The sequence below is a fragment of the Miniopterus schreibersii genome (assembly GCF_964146895.1).
Source record: "Miniopterus schreibersii genome assembly, chromosome: 8".
NCBI lineage: Eukaryota > Metazoa > Chordata > Mammalia > Chiroptera > Miniopteridae > Miniopterus > Miniopterus schreibersii.
In genome coordinates, this window is record NC_138109.1 from 75307097 (window position 1) to 75329108 (window position 22012).

General features: G+C 45.9%; 1 protein-coding gene across 1 annotated transcript in view; it reads right to left on the reverse strand.

Annotated features, from left to right (window-relative positions):
• Nucleotides 1-208: 208 nt before the first annotated feature.
• The window catches only part of LY86 (lymphocyte antigen 86), a 61605-nt gene continuing 39801 nt past the window's right edge, over nt 209-22012 (reverse strand). Inside the window, exons 4-5 of the mRNA XM_081144840.1 lie at nt 4599-4651; nt 209-682 (exon numbers count right to left, since the gene is read on the reverse strand). Of these exons, the coding sequence (XP_081000966.1) occupies nt 599-682; nt 4599-4651 (137 nt within the window). The 3' untranslated portion in view covers nt 209-598. The remainder of the gene's footprint in view (nt 683-4598; nt 4652-22012) is intronic.

The following is a 22012-nucleotide window of genomic DNA, read 5'->3' on the forward strand; positions in this document are numbered from 1 at the left end:
TGGCACACAGTTCAGCAGTTACCCGTTAAGTTTGGTTTCATCAGCTTCTCCACCCCATGGCCCATGGCGTGGGCCTTGTCCAGCACAAGGATGGGCACATTTCCCTAGTGCGCTAACTTTAGCAGGGCCACCATCCTCCTGAATCTCTTAGTCTGTGCCAGCCCCCTGCACTGTGTCTGCAGGAAATGACATTATAACTACAGAACTATACTCAGGTTCTTTAATGAACCATGAACAATTGTGGGCAAGTTTTCTTTATTCTGAGTAACTGAGGAAGTACTCCTAAGGAGCTGCAAAGCAGGGCATCTGGTGTGAGGTGACCACTTAGAGGGCATCTGGTGTGGGTGGGCCCTCAGGACTGCTCGGTGGCTACCAGGGGGCTCCCGAGAAGCAGGTAATTTCGGGCTCTTGGTTCCGCGTGTGGAGTCTGGGCCCCTGGTACTGGGGCTAACACGTCAGTGCCTGTGCCTTTGCAAGCCTTCTCGTAGATTCTGTGACTCAGAGGTCTCTTTGTGGTCCACTGGTTCCGCTTACTCAGTTGGTTCAGTTTGAGATGCCAGGGGATGCCACGAGGCACGCTGCTGTGCTTTTGAGCGGCTCAGGAGCAGATGACAGTGGCATTGGCACAGGCCACCGTGGAATGGTTTTCATTGTACAGTTTCAGCAAAAGCTGGTATTCTCCCTGAAAGGGACACAGGGAAAGCATGAGGTGCTGACCCATAGAACAATCGACCATTCGTTGAAGAGCACCTTCTATGTGCAGGCCCTGCTGTGGACACCGGGGATAAAGTGGAAGCTGATAAACCAAACCTCGCCCTGTGAAGCTTGTGGGCTCGCAGAGAGGGACAGACACCACCCGTGATCATTAGTTGTGTATGTGTTATGTCACATGCTGACGTTACACAGAAAACTTGAGCAGGGAAGGGGGTGGCGGGAATGCTGGGCAGGGTAGGGCAGGGCAGGGCAGGGCAGGGTGGGGCTGGTGCAGACTTGCAATTTGAAGTTGGGCAGTCAGGGCAGCCGGGCAGAGAAGGTGCGGGAGCTCACCATGCTGCTCGGGGGCTGGTTCCCATGCATGAGGACCAGTGAAGTGGTCAGTGGGATTTCAGGGAGACGGAACCCCAGGGGGAGGGAGAGGAAATGAGGGCAGGAGGCCTCATTGGCCATGGGATGCTGCCTTCAATTAAGAAAAGGATGCTGATGAGGAGGGTGTTTTCCCCAGAGGAGTGGTCTGACCTGGTAGATGTTGACAGGGTCCCTGTGGCTGCCTCTGACAAGAGGCTGCAGTGAGAGAGGGTGGCAGGAAGAGCAGGTGGGAGGGGACTGCAGCAAGCCAGGTGAGAGACGGTGAAGGTTTGGAGCAGGTGGTGGAGATGGAGTGGGGGTTGGATTCTTGATAGATTTTGTAAGAAGAGTCTATATGACTTGCTGAGGAAACCCATGTGGGTGGGAGAGAAAGAGGGGTTAGGGTGACCGCAAGGACCTGGCCTGAGCCACTGGAAGGATAAGGTGTCACCTGCTGAGACAGGGAAGACCTCTGGGGGAGCAAAATTCAACTGTATGAAAGCAACATGCTCTGTCAGAAAAAGTAGCGCTGCCTTTTAGGTTCCTTTTTGGCAACAACACTCCACAGAGGAGTCCTTTTGTCTGTATTAGTGGCGGCTACACAGGCCTGTGCGGAGCTGCAGGAAGAACCCAGGGGTTGACCGCATCTGCTCTGCTCCCAGCAGAAGGCCTGCCCAGCCCCCACAGGTCCGTGTGCTAAGTGTCTGTAGACTCAGCAGTCTGGAGAGGAACAGGCGGGGGCAGGCGACAGCAGTGCTAAGCAGCGCAAAGGGCCCAAGAGGGAAGGATGCAGGAGACTCCTGGGACATCTTTGATGTGCCTGTCCCCGGAGGAAGGAAAGGAGCCTAATCTGTGTAAGCCAGAGGGAAGGAATAAATCAGACCGCTGGGTAGAAGTTGCATGAAAAGTAGGTTTTTGTTAGAAGAGAAAAACTTGCTAGCAATTAGCAGAGGTTCAGGATCAAGCGGGTTCCCACCACTGAAAATTGTATTGAGACACCCAAGTTCCACTCAGGATGGCGACTTGGGCATGAGGATTGATTAGAACACCTCAGGCACCGTTCAGCTTGAGGATTCTGTGACCGAGAGGCTCCTGTGGGTCTGGTTGCTCAAATATGGAGCAGCTGTGGTTACAGAAGCAGTGTTAGGGATTTAACCAAAGCAGTGTAAAAGCAAGAGAATTAATTATGAGTAGAAACCAGCTCAAATTTGCATCTGATTATGTTTAATTATCATCATTATCATCACCCATTTTTCTTTAACTGTCCTTGTGCATTTATGTACATACCCTTTAAAATTATTGAAAACAAAATAAAGCTTTTATTATTGCTTTATAAGCCTAGAAAAGATGTAGTATTTGAAGGAAAGGTTTCTAGATTATGAGTTACAAGCTATACATATTCTGGTTTAAGAGGCAAGAGTCTTTAGGCAACTGTGCCCAGCTCTAGGCCGGTGGAAAGACATGCTAGAAGACAGGAGGGACAGAGTAGGGACAAGGGACAGAGAGCAGTGGCCCTTCTGCTGTCGAGAGGAGTATTGAATTTGTGAGTTAGGAACTCATAGTCCTTGGCACTTATGCAGTTCAGGCTGTACCTACAAGTTGTCCGTGTGCTTTGGAAGCCCACGGATCTCCAGTTCTAATTCAGAAAACAGCAGCCATAGACAGACGTGGGGCTCCCGGAGGGCTTGCAGCCTGGGCTCAGGCACTGGTTATGAAAAGTAAAGAACACAAGACACTCAAGACTCACTGCTGAGTGGAAAAGTTTTCAGCCAAGCAGGGACAGAATTAGCACAGAGCCCATCTCCAGGGGATTTGATGGGAGGAAGGGATCTTTTAAAACCAAAAGGCTTCGCACTGTCTCTGTCCCATATTAGGAAGCAAAGTCTTTGAGCCTTGCAGGCTGGCTGTCAGCCAGGGAAGCCTGAGCTGCCTGCAGCTGGTCCTCGGCCAACATGGGAGCCCACGTGGGGATTAAGGCCTCCAGCTGCCTCTGCTGCTTATGTGACAGGCCGCCTGTGTCCCACGAGGGTTATTTCCCCTGTTGGGTCTGGCAGGGTGTCAGCAGCCGGGGGCGGGGTCAGGGGTGGCCAGGTTTCTGCGTCCCAGGCTCAGGCTTCAGAAAAGGAGGAGGCAGGAGGACCAGGCAAAGACAGCCTTTGGATGCGTGACCACCCAGACCCAGGGCCGGGAGACCTGACTGCATCTTTGCCCTCACATTGGGCACCAATCTCGTTGAGCACCGTTATCCAAGAGTCCTGGCAATAAAGCTTTTACAGCTCTGGTAAATTTTCTTTCAAGGGGCTTCCACGGCTGCAAGAAGTTTTTGCCCCCTATTTCAGAGCAATTGCTAAAGGGAATGTGTTTATTTTAAAAAAGCCAATAATGCAAGATGAAAATCAATTGTTTGCAAATTTTAAGTCACTCTCCAGTGTGTGTGTGTGTGTGTGTGTGTGTGTGTGTGTGTGTGTGCGCGGCGGTGAGGGAGGAGGTCAGAAAGAAAATGGGTGAAGGAAAAGAATTTAAATAGCAAAGATTTAAAGAAAAATCTATCTGGAGGATTAGGCCCCACATTTTAGAAGTGAAGGGCGTTTGCAAAATATTATACTGAAAGGCTGGCAGAGAAAAGTCTGGAGAAGAAAACCCCCAGCTGCCCGAGCAATGCTAGTGCAAGTCCCGGATGGTCCAGGGACATGAAGGCTGTGACCTTAGGAACCCAGAGGCCGGGACAGAAAGGAAACATGCAAGAGAAATGAAACTAAGTTAAACAAGTTCTTTATGGAGAAGGAGACCCTTCTGGAGGAAAGAAAGGATGGCATTAAAACAAAAAAAATAATTATTGCATTTTTGTGATTCTTTTTATGTTGTTCCATAAGATTCGGTCAGGTGTAGCGTATTGGAAATGTATTACCTATGTCAGGGCTGCTTGAATGCAGCCATCTAATAAAGTCACATCATTTTGAGAAAAATGGAATTCATGGAAAATTCTACTCTCAGCTGCGAGGTTCTCCAGTGAAGGCTCAGGACATGAGCACTTTATTTACTTGGTGGCAGCCCCTGAAGGGCAGGCGCAGATGGTAACGGGGGCACCTTTAAGCCCTCATGGTTGTGTGTTTCTTCCTTTCTCATAAAGGCCAGGCTTACAGAGCTCAAAAGACAGCAAGCCGGTGCCTGCCGCCCACACCCCAGCAGCCCCAGCCGTGTGGGGACCCCGCAGACAGCGCAATCCTGCGGGGGCAGGATGCCCGCATCCCTCTGGGTGGGAGGTGTCTACCCAGAGGATCCCCAAGGGTCCGACATGACGTAAAATGTCCAATACCAAAATGAAAAAACCAGTGTGTCAAACATTTGAAAGTGCCCACTATGAAGTATGAGCTTTACAGAGAGAGGGTTTTCCTCCTGAGGGCCTATGAAGGTTAAACTCTTTGGTTCTCTGTCCCCCCTTCTGCCTCCCCTCCATCCCTCCTTCTGTCCTCCGAGAAACTGCTCCATATAATAATTAAATAATGAAATAAAACAGAAAACCAAAACCTTACCTGGGGAATATCGAATGAGTAATTATTGACAGGGCCCGCATAATAAATCTGCTCTGAAAAATGTACAAAACATACATAGTGTTATTCAACTGTTTAAAACAACAATGACTTCTCACGTTATCTGTGCTCACTGTGCCCCGGGGATCCAGCGATGAAGAAAAGCTCTTTGTGCAAACACTGTTTCTGTTCTAACGAGGAGACTGGCAGCACATAAATAGCTAAACAAGACAGGAGCTAGACAGTAAAAAGTGCAAGAAGGAGACCTCAGGCAAGGTGAGTGAGGCAGGTGGTGTGATGGTGAAGAGGTCAGGCTGGGGCCCACTGTGCAGGGTTAAATCCTAAGACTCTCTTGTAACTGTTAGACCTTGAACAGTTATTACCTCCTTAGGCTCTGTTTCCTTGTTTTTAAGATGAGTGTAATAATGACAATAACAGTGCCCATTTCATCAAGCTGCGAAAAATAAAAGAATTTATTCATGTAAAGCACTAATAACAATGTCTGGGGAGCACTCAATAAATGTTTCTAAAAGCATGTGCTGGGAGGTGCCGTGTGTGATAGGATGGCCGGTCAGGGAAGGTATCCCCAAGGAGATGATGTTGGGGCTAAGCCCTGAGGGAGCTCACCAGGTGAGCATTCAAGGAGCTGGGAGAGGAGAGCCTCAGGGCACCAAAATGGGGACAAAGGCCCTGATATGGAGGAGTTTGGGAGGGAAGCACAGGGGGAGATGAGTGTGCTGAAGAACAGTGAGCCAAAGGGCCTGTGCTGAGAAGAGACTGAAAAACTTGAGGGGAGACAGACCTTTAGGGACCTTGAGGACATGGCAAGGAGAAAGGTGGTAACAAGTCAAATGACAATGTGTGGAGAGGCCTGGAATGGAAGCCATCCAGGGGCTACGGTGAGCGATGATCGGTGAAGCGTGATGGTGGAGATGGAGAAAACAAGTAAGATCATGACTGTACTGGGAGGCAGGACCCACTGAGGAGTTGCATGTGGAGAATGAGGCCAAGGGCGGGTTTAGGCTTGAGCATCTGGGTGGATTGGGGTGCCATTTACTGAGCCTGGGGAGCCTGGGGAGGAAGAAGTTTGTGGGGTGGTGGTGGTGGTGACTAAAGAGCTCTATCTCTGGGGGTGATTTTCAATGGTTCCTGAGAGCACTTGGACACATGATTCTGGAATTTTTGAAAGAGGTTAGGGATAGAGCTATGAATATTGGAGTCATCAACATGCATATGGTGATAAGGCCATGGGACAGTATGGGACCTTCACCCCCTAGGAAAATAAAATTAATAGGTGGAGAAGGGAAAAGTGCCAGGACCACTCCTGAGGCCCCCTAACATTCAGGAGAGGGGTAGAGGAGGAGAAGCCAGCCAAGGTGACCAAGAAGGAATGGCTGTGGAGCCCAGGGCAACAAGAAGTAGGATCGAAGGAGCCAGGAGATGTATGTTCTTCAAAAAAGGAGGGTATGGACCTGACCAGTATGGCTCAGTTAGTTGGAGTGTCCTCCCATACAGCAAAAATCGGTGGATTGGATTCCCAGTCAGGGCACAAACCCAGGTTCGGGTTCAGGTTCGATCCCTGGTCAGGGCACATTATGTAGGCAACCAATCTATGTTTCTCTCTCACATCAATGTTTCTCTCTCTCTCTCTCATCAATTAAAAAATAAAGAAGTGTATTATCAACTGTGTTGAATGATGCTAAGAATTTGTTTAAGGACAAAATGTGCAGTAGACTTGGCAACATAGATGTCACTTAGTGACCTTGACAAGATCATTGGAGAAGTGAGAACAAATGCCCAGATGGGATGGGTTGGAGAGTTATATGGAAGTGAGAAAGTAAAAAAGGTTTTCTCTAGAGAGAAGCAGAAAAAGAATGAACGACAACCAGAGGGGCGGTGTGGGGTTGAGCGGCTTGTTTCTTTACCTACGATGGGAGATATTGACCATGTTTGTCATTTGAAGGGAATGATCTTGTAGAGAGAGGGGGATTGAAGATGCAGAAGAAAGGGAATAACTGTAGGAATGAAGTGTTTAAGAATGTGGGCTGGGAGGGATTTGCCTTTGAGGGGAGCACACAGCAAGAAAACATGTTCAGATGTAGGTCGTTTTGTAGATTGGCCAGTGGACCAAAGGCAGTGAAGGTCCTGTTTTCTCAGTGAAGGTGATGGGCAAAGATATAGGGGAAACTGAGGGTGAGGACTCTGGTCCTTTGAGGAGCAAGACGATGGCATATAATAGTTATAGACAGTGGGGAATAAATTTACTTGGAAAACACAAGGACTACTAGTCAGTGTTGAGTGCTCCTTTGAGGTTTGTGGCCATGAATTTAAAGATTGCCTGGTTAGCTCAGAAGTATATTTTCTCAGCAACATTCAGTGTCTCTGATGCAAGAATGGAGAGGGTGGATGGTTGGATTGGAGTTTTACTGGACAAAAATGATAAGGAGAGAATGGCAAGGCTGCTAGGCATAGGTGCAGGGGAAAGGTTATGATAACAGACCCTGGAGTCTAAGGAGGGTAAGGAACTAGATGAAGGTTGGAGGAGTTGGTTAATAGCAAAAAGAGTGGTGGTGTCCAGTATTGCAATTAAGGTCCTGGAATAGGAACCTGGAAGGATATGGTGAAGCCAGAGGTCAAAAGCCTTGACACTGAGATTTTAGCAGTGGTGCATTTACTGGTGATGCAGAGTGGAGATGGGAGACAGCGGTTGAGGTGCAATGATGGAAATGGTTGTTGGAAGTAAGGAAGTTAAGGACCTGAAGCATCATGGTGCTGGGTGGTCTATCTCTGTCAATATTAAATCAACAGAAAGGATGGAACCGTGCCCAGCTCCTCAGATGGTGGCTGCCTCCTCTGTGATTCCCCAGCACTGTGCATGTAGCATATTATAAGCAGAGGCTAAGAGTACAGACTCCAGGGCCAGACTATCCAGGCTGAGTTTGAATCTTGGCTCTTTGTCCTACTAACTGAGCAAGTCACCCAACCTTTCTGAGCCTCAGTTTTCCTATCAGGAAACGCAGGTGATAATAACATCCACCTCACAGGGTCCTCGTGAACGCCAAATGAGTTAATACATGTAAAACTCTTATAGCAGCACCTGGCACCTGTGAAGCACTCAATAAGGGTTAGCCATCAATATACTCATCCACCAATCCACAGCACTGGGGCCATCCATATAGACCAGGCACTGTGCTAGGGGCTGGATACAACAGCAGACAAGAACAGTATGTGAACCGTTTGAATCACCGACCACCCGGAATTGTAACCATTTGTTTACAGGGCTGCTTCCTTCACTAGACTGGGCTTTTGTGCCTTCTTGTTTGCATGGTTCCCAGTACACTGCGCAGAGTCTAACACACAGCCCGCTGCGATATATGGTTACTAATGAGGTCACTGACTGAGCAGATCGAGTCAGGACACGGGTCTGCCAACCACCTTCATTCTTGCTCAGTATTGTAATCCTCTACCTGCCGGGAGTGTCTGGGCCTGGGAAGTGCTGACGCTAGAGCCTGGATTAGGGAATGAGCCACTCAGAACAGCCAACGGGAATGAGGGAGGAGGGGTGGGAGAGAAGGATGGCGGTGAGTAAATGCTTACTCGTGTTAGCTACTGAGCTCTTTTAATGACACAGAGGCTTCCTGCTTCACACGGCATCTGTTCAGTAAATATCTGGAGACAGACCAAACTCTCCACATTAAAAGGTGTGTTGGCCCAGGGGCAGCACGGCTGGGGCATGAGCAGCTGTCCTCCTGGAACAATACCAGGAGCATGAGGATAATCTTTCTTTAAAAAGGCCTCCCCAGGGCAATCTGCGACTGAATTTCTACCAGGAGACCATGCTTAGTATAGACTTTGGCTTCTGTTAAATGCCCGTGTCTCCAGCATATCTATCCTTCCTTAAGGATCGTGTGCAAACATGGTGTGTGCCAGATGGCAGATGTGCCCATTTCATTGCACCATGTATACTGGTCCATTCATGTTTAAAAGGAAATATGTATTTTGTTGTGAATATAAGGGGTTTATTGGAAATTACTATTCTGTATGATGTGGTATTGGAAATAGAGATGTTAACATCTGGATCTTGTCCTTAAGAATCTTCCAGTCCACCTGGAGAAGATGCCATAACTAAGCTATAGAGAAAGCAAACTGTGAGGAGTGAGTGGTGTGTGTGGGCAGTGTATCTCACAAGTGCAAAGGGTTCAGAGGGGCAGCCTGGGATTCATTAGCACTGCTGGCCTGTTGTGCAACCAGAGGGCAGACCATTCACATTAGAATTTATGGTGTCCCCTGGAGTTGGGTGACACAGTACCCCAGCTACCAGTACATGATTTCATTTTCTGAAATGATATCTTTCCCAGTGGACACTCTCTGAACCAAACCAGGACAATTTGAGCAGAGGGACAGAGAGACCCAGGGCCAATCTATTCTGGCAAGAGATAATTTGTTTCATTTCAACTCACCAGTCTCGAGAGCCGCCCACTTTGTGCCTGGCATAGCAGACTTCTCACTGATTCTGTGACTCCTTTTGAGAAAATGCCTTTGCTTTTGTTGACTGAAATAGGTTTCTACCTCTTGCAACTCAGGGACTTTGACTGCTGTGGGCATGAACCAGTCAAAATCACTCATGCCTGGCCATCAGAGTGTGGGATGCAGCGTGTCTCTGGAGCAGAATCAAGGATGGGGACTGAGTGTTCCCGTCCATGTCTGGTCTGACTGGATGATCTTGGGCATGTGTATGTTTCTATTCATTGTTCTAAGGTGACATCCTGCAGAAGATTTGACCTAAGAGACACACAGACTTGGGATCAGGACCCACCTTTCCTACTCACTAGCTAACTGTTTGTGGGCAATTTGCTTAACCGTCCTGTGACTCAGCTTCCTCACTTTGCAAAGTAGAAATAGGGATGCCTCTCTTGTAGAGCATTAAGAGGACTTAAGAACTTGTATGCGAACTCTCTGAGCAAAGTGGGGTCCCCAGTAAGGGTAGAAACAGTAGTCATTTATTGTATTATTGTTTACTGGATATGTCGTAATGAAGGCTCGCTTGGCGGATGCTGAGGAACAGAGCAAGGCTAGGTTTGGGAACCTTTTTGCGAAGTCAATGTGCACAACTGCTAAGACCTGTTGCTGCCTTTTTTTTTCTTTCTTTAATTCTGCTTAAGAAAAATGGATATGTGTGGCTCTTTGAAGAATCCTTTGGAATGCTATCGAACCTTTTGTTATGCTCATTTAATGTTCAAAGATTTGCTAATGTGTGCTCTTAAGTATTAAGGGGCTTTTTATGGGGCTGAGAGGGTGTCATTAAATCAAACACTTTACCATTTCAACAGGAGCTTTTCTGGGGGCCCATGCAGTTCCTGAGAATTGCTGCAAGCAATGCATGAAACTGTCTTTTTCCCCCTAGCCTGATGAAACACTTAAAATTAAATTCATGCTCCTTCCTTTCTCAGATCCTCTCTGATTCTGAGATTCCTTTAATTAACATTTTCATGCTCCAGTACTATAAAAAGATCCCAGTATATCCATACCACTCCTTCCTTCTCCTCATTTAAAATCTTGAGCAGTTTTAAATGTACAGTGGATTGAAGAAATTTACCTCCTCAGTTCTGAACACATGAAGTCATTTATGTGAATAGGCCTTCGTTGTTGTTGTTGTTGTTTTGTTTTTTGACCCAGATCTTTGTGTGGTTGGCACATAGTGTCTTTTAGAGAGGAAATTGATTTGAAAATTGTGAAGATAAAAAGTCCCAAAGGTTTTGAGTTAGACTGAGATTTGGGGCCTTCCCGCCATTTCCTAGCTCCTGCTAGTGTTATTGAAATTCCCTCTTTTTCCAAAATTATTACAAAAATGTCCAGTTTTTAAACATTATGAGGGTGCTTGACAGTATAAGACACTTAGAGTTCCAATTTATCATAAATAGGCCATTAGTATATTTAGGGCAATTTAAAAAAAATTATCATTTATTTATTTACTCAGCATTTTAACCCCTTTCTTACCTCCCAGCCCAATGCCCTAGATGAACACAGCCCTCATGCTGTCCTCCAGTGAGTGGGGGGCCTAAGGGCCTGGGAAGGCTCATTGCCATAGCTCCTGTGGGCAGTGGTCCCACAGTGAGAAGTGAGGTAGGGAGATGTTCCAGGCAGACCGAGAGTCCTGTCTCTGGAGTGAGAGGGAGCAATTGTGTTGCATCATTTTGGTGAGCTCTAAACATAGTCTCCCTTCCTCTCCTGGCCTTGGGTATTTCCTTAAGGAGACACAAATCTGGCAGGTGGCGAGGCCTAGGCACCCTGTTCCTCACCTCCGCCTCCCTGATGAGCTCTGCTTTCTTCCGTCTCTGGCCCTGGAGGGTGTTGCATTTCTGGTCCCACAGGGTGCAGAGCCAGTTGTTGGTTAGATGTCCTTTAGATCAATAATGAGCTTGCCTGGGACTGGGCCTCAGAAGGGTGTCTATTGCTTCCAGGGTGAATGTGCCTGTGGACAGAATCCCGGTGGGGCCGAGAACCTTGAGGTTTCAGGATTTCAGTGGGTTCCAGGCAGTGTGAGTAGGTAGCTCTAGGCTAAGTCCAGGCCCAGTTTTTACTTTTTGTTATATTTTTTTAGTGTGTTCTAATTTGTCAGTTTCTTCATCTCCCAGGCCATTTTTCCTGTTATTCTCTAGGGAAGCTGCAGTCTTTTTTGTCTGTCCTGAAGGGAGGCCACCAGAGCACTGTGGCATCATAGGCCTGCTTGTACCTTCTCAGAAATGATCCTGCAACCACACCACAGATAGTCCCACAGATCCGACCTGGCCCAGGGGGTGAATGGGAGCAGAAACCCAGCTCCTGCCCACTTCTCGTGTCCTGTGCACGTGCTCATGCCCCCTGAGAAGTCCTGGCAGCCGTGGTGAGCATCAGCTGTGCTTCTGACAAATCCCAGGCCAAGTGCCTGCCCCTCCACACTCGCCACACAGCCCATTGGGGCACCGGGATGTGCAGGGACTTTATCTCCTGGGAAGTCCTCAACCTAGAAGACTTGGAATCAGGGGTAAATGCCACAGACTCTTAACCTTCAGAGGGACAATTCTATTCCCCCAAAATCTCAGCAGAGCAGAGCCCAAGTTCCCTACACTGGTCATCGGCTCTTCGACACCTCATCTCCTGGCCTTTCCTCTTGCCCTGAGTCCCTCTTGCTCTTTTCCCACTCCTGCTTCCTGGTGTCACATCCCCATAAACTATCCACCCCCAGGTCTTTGTCTCCGACTTTGCTGGGAGGACCCCAAGCTAAGAACCCTTCCTGGTGGAAAGTGCACCTTTCCTTAATTCATATGAAGGCCTACATGAGCTCTGGGTGGTACCAGAAACCTGCTGCTGATGTATTTGGACCTGTTTCTGATGACGGAGCCACTCAGCCAAGAAGCTAAATCTGAACACCCTGTAACCTGTTCTCTGACTTTTGCTCCAAAGAACAGCAAGGAGCATGAATGCCCTGGATCATCCCTGTGGGGCTCAGAGCCTCCCACTTTGGGAGAAGACAGGGGCAGAGAGGACAAGAAGGTGAAGACCAGAGCTGTGCCAAGAAGGGGATGGACAGAGGGACGGCTGGCTGGGAGGAAGCAGCAAGTCTGAGAAGAGAGAGAGCAGAGAGAGGAGGAGAGAAGTTCACGGCTTGCCCAGGCTTCTGTTTTCTTCATTCCATTGGATGGAGTTTTACTGTCACTGAATAGTGGGCCTGCGATCGACGTGTCCTCTGACACACTGCATTTGCACACCCTGGGACCCCTAGCCATGTACGGAGAGCCTCTGTGGGTAGGATTATTTCTATTGCTAAGGGGATCTCAGTTAGGACATGCTCAATGTATTTCCAATATTATTTCCACCTTATTTGGCCCCTTGGCTGAACTTTGGTCCTTTTCAGAATCATAACTCGACTTGGGAGCTCATAAATATTGAATTAGAGTTTGGCTTACCACATCAATGATCTTAGCTTGGCCTACACTAACTTAGCCATTCAAGCAGGCTGGTGAGAGCCTCTTTATGGCCTTTCACTGCTAGAGAAACAGTGCTATTTAAAGCATCCACTGTGTGCTTGCGATGGACCATTTATAATTATCAAATGAGACTCCTTCAGGACTTATTCATATGGCCCTGCTACTTCCACCTCTCCAGCAAAACCTAGGATTGGAACAAAATCGAAGGTACTTGGGCCTACAGCTGGGCTAGAGAGTAAAGTTGATAGCATAAACTAATACAAACAAGTTCAGGACAGACTGTTAAAACAAACAAACATTTAGAGCAATATAGAAGTTACTAGGTGAGTGCATTCTGCAGAGACAAGGCTCTCCCGAACTCACAACATCAAATCTGGTGACCACTGGCCACATGTGGTCATTAAGAACTTGAAATGTGGCTAATGTGACTGATGAACTGAACTTTAAATTTAATTTAAATGTAGATGATTTAAATAGCCACACCCGACTAGTGGCCGCCAAGGTGGACCACGCAATTTTAGGTGAGCACTGCCAAATAGAAACACAATGTGAGTCACACATGTAATTGAAATTTTTCTAGTAGCCACATTTGAAAAGTAGGAAAGAGAAACAACCAAAATTAATTTAATAATATATGTATTTATAACCCAAATATTTAAAATATTAAAATTTTAATATGTAACCAATATAAAAAGTATTAATTAGATATTTAAAATTATATTCTGCATAAAATCTTTAAAATCCAGTGGGTATTCTACATTTAGAACACATCTCACTTGGGACCGGCCACATTTCTGGTGCTCAGTGGTCAAGTGGCTAGTGGCTATGGTACTGGAGAATGCCACTAAGAAGTCATTGAGGAGGAACTGAGGCTCAGAAAGTGAAGTGATTAGTTTCCAACTTTAGTCCTCCTTCAAGACCTTTTTTGTCTCGACTGCTCCGGTTCCCTTGAAGAGGTACATACTCTGGCAGTTAGGACGGAAAGGGAATTTCGGCTTCTTTCTCTACCAACCTATTTCTGGATTTCTGTGGATAAATACTTAACTCTCAAAATACAACTTGTGAATTGGTGGGCTGACTGGTTCCCCAGAAATAGAAATGAAGAAGATGGGGAGAAAGAGAAGAAATGGAATTGATCTCCAGAAACCTAGGGCAGCAATGTGATTGGAAAAGTGAAATAGACATCACAGAGGTGGCCTTTTGCAGACTAGGGGCGTCTGGTGTCCATACACACCAGAGCTCTCGGGATGCTTGTTAAAATGCAAATACCACTGATCCAGGGGATCAGAGCTTTGATGTGATGTGGGGAAGCTGAGAGTTGGCCTCCTTAATTAGCTTCCTAATGATTATTATACATAAGTATTTGAGTCCTTGAGCCAGACTTATGAAATTCCACAGGAGGCCAAAGATTTGTAAAGGAGCTTGTATTGTGTTAGAAAATTAAAAATGCTTCTGGTTCTAGGTCATCATTAATCTCAATGTGCTGAGCTGAACTAAAACAGAGACTCGACTGATGAAAAAGTCCTCTTTGGCTTGGTCTTTGCTGGTGCCCTCTCTATGGAGACCATTGTTTCTAGTTTCTGTTTTTCGCAGGGCAAGAGTGGGAGTTTTCTGTTAATTCAATACTAAACTGCTGTTTTTGTTGATTTCTCCATGAATTTGTAGCAGCAGCTGCTGCCCAGCAGTCACAAGAAGGAACCCACAGCTCCTAAATATTTTGAAGTATGCAGACAAAGAATAAAATGTGAAGAGAAGAAAGGCTAAAGGCTGAGGAGATGGTGCTGCCAATTTCCAAGTCCGTGAGAAGCGCAAACGGGGCTCTCACCCCAGGGGTGCAGCAGGCTCTGCAGCTCCCACTTTGTCAGCCACCAGAGAACGCAGCTTGGACCAAAGTCAAGTCTCTGCTCCCTCTGAGGAAAAAGGTCTTAAACTTCAAAGCCTCAGAACTGTCCTGGCTCTCCAGGCCTTGTTAACATGCAGACTTCCATTCAGATGGACGGCTTTGGAGGCTCAGCGCCCTTGCTTGAGAAATCCCTACCCGGCCGCATGAAGAGCGAGCACTTCCCACTTGCGTGCTTACCGTGCGCCTCACTGTTCCAACGCCTTTACATGTATTATCCCATTTTATCTTCGTAACAGCCCTGTAAGGTGGCTCGTCTTTTCCTCATAGTACAGATGAAGAAACGGAGGCTCAGAGAGATGAACTAGCCGGCAGTCACATTTCATAAGTGGCAGTAAAGGTCCAGCTCGGTGGGTCTAGCTCCAAACCCTGTGCTCATATGTGCTGGTGGCTCTCAAGTGTGGTCCCTGGACTAGCAGCACCAGCCTTCCCTGGGGACTTGTAAGAAATGCAGACTCTCGGGCCCCTCTCCAGATGTGCCGAATTGCAAACTGGGGGTGGGGCCGACAGTCTGGCAGAACAAGCCCTCCAGGTGGTGCAGATGCTCGCTCAGGTCTGAGAACCCCTGGCCCGGGCGAGGCCCCTGCTCACTGGTGGCTGCAGCACTGCGGTGGGATGTGGCAGGCAGCGGACACTCTTCCAGAATAACATTGGTTTTGGTGGCATGCTGCCTGCAGCTACAAAGTGACAGTGCAAATAGCGATGGCGGGGGAAGCCACAGTTTCCCAGGTGGCGGAGAACCATCACCCCCCCACAGGTCTATCGATTCATCCATGGGAAGTGAAAGCGCGAGTTCCCTCCTAAGCCACTGTGTCATCGGGGCCATTAGCAATGGTGGATGAAGGATGGAACCAGAAGCTGGGATTAGGAGAGACTGAGAATAAAGGATGGGGACAGTTGGAGCAGAAAGCCTGAAGCAAATGAGCTTGTAGAAACAGGTGGTCTAAATGGCCCAGAAATCAAAAGTAAAAAAACAGGCAGGACAGAAGTGATACCCCGGTGAAGACATGCTTAAAAATTGAGGCCTCAGATAAAGCCCCCACTCCCCTTCTCTTAGAGCAGGGACCAATGCCCGCATCCCTGGGGTGTGCGTTTGTTAATGCTGGTGCGGTGGCTGTAAACAGATGAACAGCGAGGCCCACCATGGGGTGCGTGGCTCTGGTGTGCTTTATGGAGGTTGTCAGGTCATCAGCATAGATTAATGGTGGAGCTTCTTCCAGGTAGCACTTGCCTGGAAGGTGGCCTTTCGCCCGTCTTTTATTAGAGTGATGCAACGTGTAAGGCATTTTGCAAAAGCATTTATTGGAATTTTTCCAAATCAAGGCAATTTCTAAATCTCCATTTTACAGACCTGTGAAAAGGAAGACATAGAAACAGAGATAGCTAGGGCAACAGAAATCTAGCCAATGAAATCCGAATTGCTATTAGGACTGAATTTTGAATAGTCACAGATGGTGAGATTGAGAAGGCTCAGCAATGAATGATGCTTCGAGGATGACCAGACACATGTGTTCAGCACGAACAGGGACAGATGAGAAACGTTCTAGCTAATGAAAGTGGGGAAGAGGAGAGGACAGGTAGCCAACTTGAGTGCCCACTGTGCCTTTATCTTTGTCTTATTTGTATATGTAAAATCAGTGAGTATTATTGCAGAATCCCTTAGCTGCTATCAGAGATAATATCTGCCTTGTGGGCAATGTCATACCAGACTTTAAATACATTTCTCATGGGATCTACTCTGTCGCATATTGAAATTCAGCTAATTATGACGTATTCCCCACTTTGGACAAACACTTAATGTAGGAAAGTTCAGATTTACACAAAAGATAAATTAGAGAGCAATTATTTTCTCAACTAAAGGATTCTTCAGCCTACCAAAGGTGTCACTGTAATATTTAACTACAAGATTTCCAGATGCATTGGAAATTAAATCCACAACCAATTGTTTTCTGTAGCTTACATATTGCATGAAGTGAAGTGTATTAATAGCTGGTGTGTGTATTTCGTAATAGATTTGGCTCCTACTGAAAGTGGTTAGTGCACATGCATGGGTGGATGCACTGCGCATCTGCAGTTTCTGTGGGGCCGCTGCTGTCTTCTGCACCTCTCTGGGATCTTACACACGTGTAAGATAACACCTTCAAAGGTTTTCATCTTGTCTCAACCATGTCAATCACAGCTGTCAAGAGGTCAAAGAAGAGCCCTTGACCTACGAGTCTCCTAGTTTATGATCATAGTATATGCCCAGTGTACACACACACACAATTTACTTATTTAACTCCTCCGAGCTTTTATTTTAATTTTAGTTGGCTTTGGCAAGAGAGTAGGTACAATTGATATCCACAAATCAATCCATAAAACAATAAACAAATCATTTTTGAAAGCCAATTATTACTTAGTGCGGTGAAACTAATGCCTTCTGACTGGGTTGACCTACCCTGGCTAGAACTCGTAGAGGCTTGGTCAGAACCCAGTTTAACAGTTGATGTGTTTTTTGTCATCAAGAGTGAAAACGCTGTCTTCATTTTATTTACTTTATGGCCTTAATCTGGGTCTTTGCCCAGATCTCCAGGTTCATTTCCAGTTGAGAATCTCCTTTCTACATAGCCCTACACAATATATTCTAGACAGCCAAAACATGAGCCCCCGGCTCCTTTGAGTAATTCCCCCAACCTACATGTTTTATTTGGGTGGAACGTGTCCTGGAAGGGTTTGTTACTACTTCCCAGATTGTAAGTTCTATAATCAATTTTTTGCTCTATTTCACTTATTGTTTCACTCTCATCTTCCTGAGATGGGATATTCTAGGAAACTTGTTAAACAAAATGAACCTTATTTTGTTGAGAATGGACATCAAGATTTGTTGAACTCCTGATAAATCAGAAGAAAATAAAAGAGACCGGGGTGAACTCAACTCATTTCCAAGCTAGAAGGGGTTGTGGGTGTCTCGTTTGTGGTGTTGTTTTGTGCTGACAAACCCAGACTTTGGGAAAATACACTGTGTCAGATGATTGTGGGATAACCTTATTGGGGCTGTGGAGACAGACCACACTTCCATGAATAGATGTCAGGTTTCCCCGAAGAGAGTGGACATTCCCACAGTTACTCATTCTGAAAGGAAGTCAAGCCAGGGTCAGAAAAGAAGAACTTTAGGGGCTAACCTTAGCCCGAAGTGAGAAAACAAAACAGCACAGGAAGCCCTGGCCAATATGATTCAGTTGGTTAAGCATCATCCCATGCACCAAAGGGTCGCTGGTTTGATTCCCTCTCAGAGCCTGGGTTTCAGGTTCGATCCCCGGTAGGGAGCGTGCAGGAGGCTGATCCATGTTTCTCTCTCGTCAATGTTTCTCTCTCCCTCCCTCTCTCTCCCTCTCCCTTCCTTTCTCTTTAAAATCAATAAAAATATATTTAAAATAATCAATCAAACAAATAAAAACTCCAGCACAGAAAGACACAAGAAAAAAGATTTCTTTAGTCACCAGTCAAGAAATCCTGGGATCCCCCGCCGGTTGCCAGAAAATTGAACCAGCTGCCCCCTGGCTTCAGGTGAGCTGGTCTGAGTCAGAATCCTCACCTCTGGCTCATTTCTATGGGAGGCCCTAGTCCAAGTTTATAAAGCAGCTGAGGATTATTCAAGCTGCTCTGGCCCCTGCCTCAAGGTCCCTCAAATAAGGGAGGAAGCAGAGAGACACATGTCATTGCCATGCTTATTGCATGCCTGGCATGCTTTACCTCTTTTCATATTTAGTTTTCCACTATTGCCCAATAAGGAATTATTGTTATTCTTCTTTTACAGCTGAGAATCAGAGATTAAATGATCCTCCAGAAAGAAGGGCCTCTGTCCCCGCCTGTAAATGGCAGTTGTGGGGAGGGGAGGAGACCATCAGGCCTGCTCTCTGGCTTTTTACCCGCTGCTGTTTCTTCCCAGCTCTTTGTGTCCGTCCCCTCTTTGCTCCACATCTAATTTGTTCACACTGGCAAAGCATAGTTAAAAGAAATTGTTACATTTTCTTAAGTAGCCTGGATCTGAATTTTTCCTGAAGCTTAGGTCAGTGTTCTCCTGTGCTCAGTAATTTTGGTTAAGTGTCCTGATTCGGACCTGCCCTATAGCGTCATTCTCAGATTGGAGCATGCCACAGAACCACCCAGGGCAGGGTTGGCAAGCCATGGCCTGTGCTCCAAATCCCACCCAATGCCTGTTTCTGAGTAGCTGTGAGCTAAGAATGGTTTTTGCATTTTAAAAGGTAGAAAAATACTCAAAAGGAGAATAATATTTCAAGACATGTAAAAATTATATGACATTTAATTTCAGATAAGAGCATTCAAAAAGTTTTGCCAGTCCACACCCATGCCCATTCATTTCCATACTGTCTGTAGCCCCTCTCACACTGTAACAGCAGAGCTTAGCAGAGACAATATGGTCTGCAAAGACTGAAATGTCTATCTTGCCCGTTACAGAAAAAGTTTGCTGACCAGTGACCTAAAGTGTCGATAAAATACAAAATTCTAAGCCCCAAACCCAGAGTTGCTAATTTAGTAAGTCTGGGTAGAAACTAAAAATTTACATTCCTAATAAGTTCTTGGATGATGCTGGTGTTGCTGGTCTGGGGACTGCACTTGGAGAAACACTGCCTTATATGATGGCTGGTTATGCTCAAAGATGATGGTTTGATTTCTATCATTTGGTCATGCCTTTATCCCTTAGTCTTAGTGGGGGGCTAAAATGATTATACTTTTCTAACAGTTTTCTTTATGTTCAAAGAGGGTATATAGCAGACAAATTAGGAGTAAGTCTCTGGAGCCCAATGTTCTGGAGAGAAACCCAGCTCCACCGCCTGCTGGCTTAGTGACTTTGGGTAAATTACTTAACCTCTCTGGGTCTCAGTTTCTTTATCTGTTAATATGAGGCTAATAACAATAGTCTCTAGATGTCATAAGGTTGGTGCAAACAGTGAAGTAGTTATTACACATGATGTACTTGGAAAGGTCCCTGGCACATAGTAGGTGCTGTGATAATGCTGGTTGTTATTGTGCAGTGCTTGCCTGGGGGCTAAGGTCCTGTTCCTTCCTCAGTTTTGGCTGAGCATGGAAATCACTTGGCTTGGGTCTTACCCCCAGAGGTTCTGATTTCATTGGTCTGGGGCGTGAGGTGCTGGGAATTTTGAAAATTTTATTTATTTATTCATATATTTTTAATATATCTTTATTGAGTTCAGAGAGAGGAAGGGAGAGGGAGAGAGAGAGAAACATCACTGATGAGAGAGTCATTGATTGGCTGCCTACTGCTCGCCCCCTACTGGAGATCCAGCCTGCAACCCGGGCACGTGCCCTGACCAGGAATCAAACTGCGATCTCCTGGATCCTAGGTCAATGCTCAATTGCTGAGCCATGCCCAGCAGGGCGAATATTGAAAATTTTAAAGGGAGATTATGATGCATCATTACCCAATAGAAGTGTAATGATAGTTGCATGCATAATTTTATGGTTTTTAGCAGGCACACTTAAACGGGTAAAAGTAATTTTAATGATATATTTTATTATTGATAAATGTATTAATGATATATTTTATTTAACTCAATAGATCCCCAATATTCTTATTTTAACTTATAACCAACATAAGAATTTGATTGAGGTATTTTGCTTTTTTCATATTAAGTCTTTGAAATTGAGTCTCTAGTTTACACTTACAATACATCTCAAGTTAGACCAGCTATGTTTCTGTGGCTGAGTAGCCACACCTGGCTAACCACTGTGTAACCAAGACAACGGCATGGGACTAACTAATGTGTAACCAAGACTGAGATCTCCTGGGGAGAGGGCACAGTCGGTGATTGCGGACCAGGCCAAAGCTAACTAACCACACAGAGGTTCTACCAGCATTACTGTTCCAACGTGAATATTAAGGAAGTTTACTGCAGCTTCCTTCCTTAGGGTTAGTAATTAGGTATGGTTATTAAGGACATTCGATTTAATCAGTGTGGAGCTGATGGAGCCCATTTAAAAGCATGAACATCAAATAAAGCAGGTTAATCTATACGACCAGCAGAGAAAAAAGAAAACCTAGACTTGCATTAATGGAGTAGGAAGTAAAGCAGTGGCCCACTTTATTCCTTCTCAATGAGCCTGGGTCTGGGGGTTGGGGGCGTCCCAGACAAAGGCTATAGAATGGATAGTAGATGGTCCCTTGACATTCTATGCAACTCTTTGATTCAGAACTTTCTCTTTAACTCTAAATATTATTAAATATTAAGTAGAACTCTTATTTATTCTACAGAGAGGGAGAGAGAATTCATCCTTTCTAGACTTTCTACAACTATCAACTAATATTTGAAAGAGTAACCTTGTAAATTTATTATAAAAGTAAAAGAGATTTCCAAAAAAGACAAAAATAAAGACCTGCAGTTTCATCCTTTAGAGATAACCACTTCTGAGCACCTATGTGAATGCTATTTTAAAGTTTTTATGGTGTATACACTTGCATACACAAATAAAACCAGGGTGCAATAGTGATTACTCTTTTACAGCAAGCTTCTCTGTCACTTAACAGTGTCCTTATGAGTTTATTTTCATGTAATTTAATACTCTCCTACAACGTCATTTAAGTGCAAAGCATATTGTATCTTTGGCCTCCTTAGGCACTCCCCTATGATTGGACATATAAGGTGTTTCCCCCAAAGCACCGACTATGCCATAAATGATAATGCCAAAAGAGCATCGCTTGGTCTTCAAGTCCAATGTGCTCTTGCCTTAGAGCTAGCTGGGGAAGATGCAGAAGAAAAGACAACATTTCGTTCAAATAGTCTCACTGAACCTGACCCATTTTGTGGTTTGATCTGGCTCGGAGAACAGCCAGGGGTGCAGGCTGTGGAGGGGCACCCTGTAATCCCTGTAATGCTGTGGAAATATCAAACAGCTCGGCTGCAACTCACCCCATAATGGGCTCCCCACAGTGGACGCCAAGGTTGCTCTGCTCTGCTAGGAAGGACCTGCGAACCCCAGGGGGACTCCGCTTCCTGCTTAAAATGTCAACAGCGGCTTGTGCTTGGGTTTGGATTGCCTTCAATCCTCCTCGGTGTCGTGTTTGTCTCTTCATTCTGGTCTGAGAATTCATCACTTTTTTTCAATAACATCGTTCCTGCAGTAGGTTGGTGGGTGGGTTAAAAAATTTAATAACCTAAGAAGCCTCTGAATTTCAGTTTCTCTGGTTTAGTAGTTTACATAATTCTTTGTTCCTGCAGCATTTATATATCACTTCTCTGGTTGTTTTATACCACATGAAATTCCCTGGCAATCCCCCAGGTCCGGCTTCTCAGGCCGCCTGTGCCGCCATCAACGGCATGACAACGAAGCACATGAATGTCTGAAGGGCTGCCCAGCATTTGAATAAGGTAAATGCCAGCTTTTTACGCTGCTAAACGGAATTGAATAACTTACACTTGGGGACCAATATCTCTTCTATTTTATTAATTCTATTAAGACCACCCACGGAGGAAAAAATAGGTTTTCTTAAATGTGGAGGATGGGGATAATTCACTGTTCGCTGGGACTGG